The sequence below is a fragment of the Sardina pilchardus genome, chromosome 12 (assembly GCF_963854185.1).
Source record: "Sardina pilchardus chromosome 12, fSarPil1.1, whole genome shotgun sequence".
NCBI lineage: Eukaryota > Metazoa > Chordata > Actinopteri > Clupeiformes > Clupeidae > Sardina > Sardina pilchardus.
Window position 1 is genome coordinate 19,452,749 of NC_085005.1, and position 5,007 is coordinate 19,457,755.

Consider the following 5,007-nt stretch of genomic DNA (forward strand, 5'->3'; position numbering starts at 1 on the left):
CGGGAGCCTAACAATGGGTTGTTTGCATAAATGCTTCTAAAGGGGACAGGCGGGCATCCGATGAACCAAGAGATTTATCTATCGTCAGGTGCGCGTAATTCAAGTGGACCAAAGAGCGACTACCGTTCTTTGCGCATCTGCCCTCTATCCTGAAGGATAACCGTGGGCTGCTGTCAACTGTGAAAACGGGCCGTCTCTTGCTTGAGCTATCATGATAACAGCTTATCTTGATATGAACAAGAGCAGTCACCTTTGAAATGAGTCGTGGAAACGCATTTTATCGTATTGAATTCTGCCTATTGGATCTTAGAGAGGATGCTGGTAAATAATATATTAAAATGCAATACATTACCAAGGACGTTCATCGTTTCATTAATAATTGATGGACAAAACTGGTTTAGTTAAATTTAAGATCGGTTAAAAATGCCGGATAGAGGATTTGAATTAGAAGCACAGCCAGTGGAAGTCTGCTGTAATTGATTAGCATTGAGGTGCCCGGCTCCCTCAGGTAACACTGGAGATGGGGGATCTAGTTTCAATCCATCGAGACCCCGGGGGAGGAAATGCGAGCGAACTTTGGTCGACTACGCAGCCACGATAGGGTGGACCGGGAGCCAATCAACGAACGCGCAGAGCTCTTTTAGCGCGACATGACTTGGTGTGGAGCGAGCTGTCTCGAGCAAACGTCCCAGGTTCCGAGCGCGCGCCGTGGACTGGACAGCAACAACGCCCACGAAATTGCATAAAGTCTCTTCTCAGGGTCGACAGTCGTCGCGTTACACACATTACCCCTTTGGTGTATCCCCATACCGCTCCTTTCAAGAGGCAGGGGAAAGAGCGGTTTGGTTTTTCGGAGTTAAGGCGTACCCATCAGACGTCATGTCAATGTTGCCCTCTTTCGGATTCACCCAGGAGCAAGTAGCGTGTGTGTGTGAGGTGTTGCAACAAGGGGGGAACCTCGAGCGACTGGGCCGTTTCCTCTGGTCGCTGCCTGCTTGCGACCACCTCCACAAGAACGAGAGCGTCCTTAAAGCCAAGGCTGTGGTTGCTTTCCATCGGGGGAACTTCCGAGAGCTCTACAAGATACTAGAGAGCCATCAGTTCTCGCCGCACAATCACCCGAAGCTTCAGCAGCTATGGCTCAAGGCCCACTACATTGAGGCGGAGAAGTTGAGGGGACGGCCGCTTGGAGCGGTGGGGAAATACCGGGTGCGGAGGAAATTTCCCTTGCCACGTACTATCTGGGATGGCGAGGAGACCAGTTACTGCTTCAAGGAGAAGTCCCGGGGCGTCCTGCGGGAATGGTACACTCACAACCCGTACCCCTCTCCTCGGGAAAAACGAGAGTTGGCAGAGGCCACCGGGCTGACCACTACACAAGTCAGCAACTGGTTCAAAAACAGGAGGCAGAGAGACCGAGCAGCGGAGGCGAAAGAGAGGTAGGCTACTTGCAATGCCATTTCCCTACTTATTTAAATACTACCGGCTCTGCTGTGCTGATTTATTTTTCGGTGGAGAAAATGATGCATCATGATCATCTTAATTGTGAATAACAAATGTATTATTATTACTGGCACTATTAGCATTATTATTGTTGTTATTATTATGATAATTATTACTGTTGTTATTGTTGTTATTACTGTGTTTTAAAGGACTGTGGCTGTCATGTTTGTTATGTACATTTAGTGCCTTTGGGCAAGTTGAATGCACGTGCCTCTTAAAGGCGAAGGACAGTGTCATAAAAACAATCTACAGTCTGATGAAAACAACAACAGAGAGAGCATCTGTGTTCAGAAATAGCAGGTCACGTAGTAGCCTACATTTTACCTATTAACCGTGCTTTGGCTGTCCGCTAGTTGCCGCATAAAATGTCGAAATATTAACCAAAATGGTTGTTCAGTATTTGGTTACAGTCTACGGAGGCCTAACGGATAATAAAATGCAGTTTGACAGACAAGTTATCTAGCCACGTAGAGTGGACAGAGAAGTGGTGTTTCCTTGACGTATGTTTATGGACATGGACTTTATATACTTTTGTGTGATTTAGGCTACATTTTGTGCTGTTTCCATTTCAAAGATAGGCCCGTTTTGCACAGCTCAAAATGGGCAAAGATGCTCTAAGGCAGTACTATCAAGCCCAGTATACTACATACTTCATATTTTCACTGACTATATTTAGATAATGTTGGTTATTTTCGCCTTGTATCACAATGGGCTATTTGGTTATGTTGCATTGCCTCTGGCTTGTAAAAACACAATGGTCGGCTGGTAGTCAAATGTAAAAAAAATATGGAAAATCATGCAACCAAAAATCTAATTATCCCTCTTGCACTAGCCTACATTGTTCTAGATATTACTTTCACTTTTACGCAAACGTATGGAGATAAATGTAGGCCTACAGCATTGACATGTATTGAGATAGATCTACATGTTATCTTGAGATGTATGGAATAGGCTATAGTTTGTACATGGTCATTCGGTTCTTATGTGGATTTATGTCTCATTCCTGCCCATTCCGTTGTCACAGGGAGAACAGCGAGAACAACAACTCGGGCGCCAACAAACAGAACCAGCTGTCACCGCTGGACGGCGGGAAGTCCCTTATGTCCAGCTCGGAGGACGAGTTCTCACCCCCGCAGAGCCCCGACCAGAACAACGTGCTCCTGCTCCAGGGTAACATGAGTCACCCCGGGGCCTCAGCTTACCCTATGGCCGGTCTTGGCGCCGCGCAGTCGGTGCACGGAATGCAAGGACATCCGCATCAACTACAGGACTCTTTGCTGGGACCTTTAACGTCGAGCCTGGTGGATCTCGGTTCTTAAGCGATGGCGAAGCTTTTATTTATTTTTTTGTTTATTTTTTACGTATAACATAAACTGAGATTTGCCACTTTTGCTGTATATATATGAAATATAAAATATAATTCTAAAAATTCTTAGGTTATCTGTTGTGGACAGGCACTCACTGGTAGGCCACTCCATAGTTATACGTGGACTGACATTTGCCAAGTCGTTAAACTGGTCAGATGGCTTGAACCAAAAGCAGTTAATAAAACTCATGCTCTTCTGCTATCGCATATAATCTCCGCTGTATTTTCTCACTACACAGAAAGTGCTTCAAATTCTGCAATATTTCCCCACCCTAATATCAATACATAACTCGGGTTAATAGGTGAATATTTAACTCGAATTAGTGTCTTTACTATTAAGATATTTTCTACAAAACATTAGCCTCAGTAAACTCAGTTTACATTAGCCTACTGAGAAATGGGATGAGTTAAACAATAGTTTGGTTCATCAATTCAATATTATTGGCCATATTGAAATTGTTATAGAAAACAGTGTATGGCCTAAATACTAGATTCTATAAATTGCGAATTTCTACATAAAATACCAATACCTGGAAAATATATTATTGGTGTGAGAGTGTGTCATCTCAAAAATTTCGCGCAGGTAGGATTTGACCAAACAAAACCAACATAGCCTATTCGGTGGCTGAACTATTCATTGACTACACGTATTTGGCCTATTTGTTTGATTAATCATGTGCCTATAGGCAGCAAGACAATTGTATTTTACATTTCCACATATATATATTTTAAATTACTGTATTAATTGAATATTCTCACAGTAGCTCGGCCGATTAATGATAGTGTAGGCTACATGTTATAAATTAAGGAAATAGGACTAAAAACCTGCAGCGGTCCAGCAACAACACTGACATAAACAACAAACAGAGTGGCCTGCATAATGCATTGATTTGAGGGTTCTGCTGCGAGGGTCTCCGGAAGGAGACACTGCGCTCTGGAAAAGTGTGGTGCCTTTGTGGTCGAAGCGGATCGCCGGGTCCGCAGTGGCGTGTTTATTTTGCGCGCTCTCTGTTTGTTCTGGCGGTTCTGGGCCAGGGAGAAGACACCAGCTGCGGGAGAGGCACGCTCACGTGGCTTCGGTTCATTCATAAATCGCTTATTCACCATCATGAGCAAACATCACACTGTTGAAATGGCCTCAACAATTAGTGCAAATTGTCCAGTAGTGAATTGTTCGCTCGGAGCATGTTTATTCATTAAGGCAATTGTGCGTATCAGCGACCTAAATTATTGCTCATACAATGGACATGGGAATTGGACATTTAAGTATTTGTTTTTGCTGAAGATACCATATTCTCAGCACATGCTCTGCAATTGGTTAAATGTATTTCTTTTGATGTTGGGCTATCTTGAAATCTATCTTTGCTAAAATCAACAATGCAGTTTAATTGCCTCGTAAATGTAAGCCGCATATCTGTGGCTGTTCACAGGAGTTAATTGGGACTTCCGGTTCAGGGCTAGACGCAGCCTCAATCCACTCCGAGTTTGTGTGTTTTGCAGTCAAGGATTCTTTATTGAGACTCATGTTCCTTGGTGCACCGAAAAAGTTTGGACGTGGAGTAGCCTCCCACCCATCCTATGCGCTCATGTCAGGGTAATTGTTTTCAACAGAGAGCACCGAGGATTTCCTGCCCCTAATCGGAACCAGTTGTTGCCAGCATTACTCTCTGATTGTGCAGATTGGAGAGCCAGTACCGCCCGTATAGTGGCGCTCTCGGTGAGCTTTAAACCGACGTTTATCCGTAAGAAAAATATCTCCGTCCACCACGATGAGCAGCGGTGTCAGTCACTTTTAACGGACTGTAGAGAGAAAGCCTGCGTTATGTGAAGACAGGCTTTCATCTAAACTGCCTGCAATGTTTTTAGAGACTACATCGTCAAGCTGAAACAACATCTCTCCAAGTAGTCTCTAGTAATTAAAATTCAGAAAAAAAGTTCTGAACGCGAATCTGAATTCTCTTTGTCGTGTAGCCTATTTCTTTCTTTTTTTCTTGCTGTGGCCTTTGCTGTTCCACTCAGGAAACTAATTTTGGGTTCAGTCACTTTTCATCACCAGTTCTGTAGGAAGGCCACCTTAGACCATGACATCATACGCCTAGAGTCAGCGCATGTTTTCCCAACCACTAAGACCAAATGTC

General features: G+C 44.0%; 1 protein-coding gene across 1 annotated transcript; it reads left to right on the top strand.

The window, feature by feature from the left end:
* Nucleotides 1-665: 665 nt before the first annotated feature.
* On the top strand, nucleotides 666-3,069 carry six1b (SIX homeobox 1b). The gene is made up of 2 exons (XM_062550581.1): nucleotides 666-1,439; nucleotides 2,528-3,069. The coding sequence occupies exons 1-2, from the start codon at nucleotides 880-882 to the stop codon at nucleotides 2,820-2,822; spliced, it is 855 nt and encodes a 284-aa protein (XP_062406565.1). The 5' UTR covers nucleotides 666-879; the 3' UTR covers nucleotides 2,823-3,069.
* Nucleotides 3,070-5,007: the final 1,938 nt, after the last annotated feature.

Bases quoted from the DNA above. Each gene is read 5' to 3' on its own strand.
- six1b (XM_062550581.1), top strand. From the start codon at position 880: ATGTCAATGTTGCCCTCTTTCGGATTCACCCAGGAGCAAGTAGCGTGT. The intron at 1,440-2,527 runs GTAGGCTACTTG...CCGTTGTCACAG, and splicing joins GCAGCGGAGGCGAAAGAGAG to GGAGAACAGCGAGAACAACA.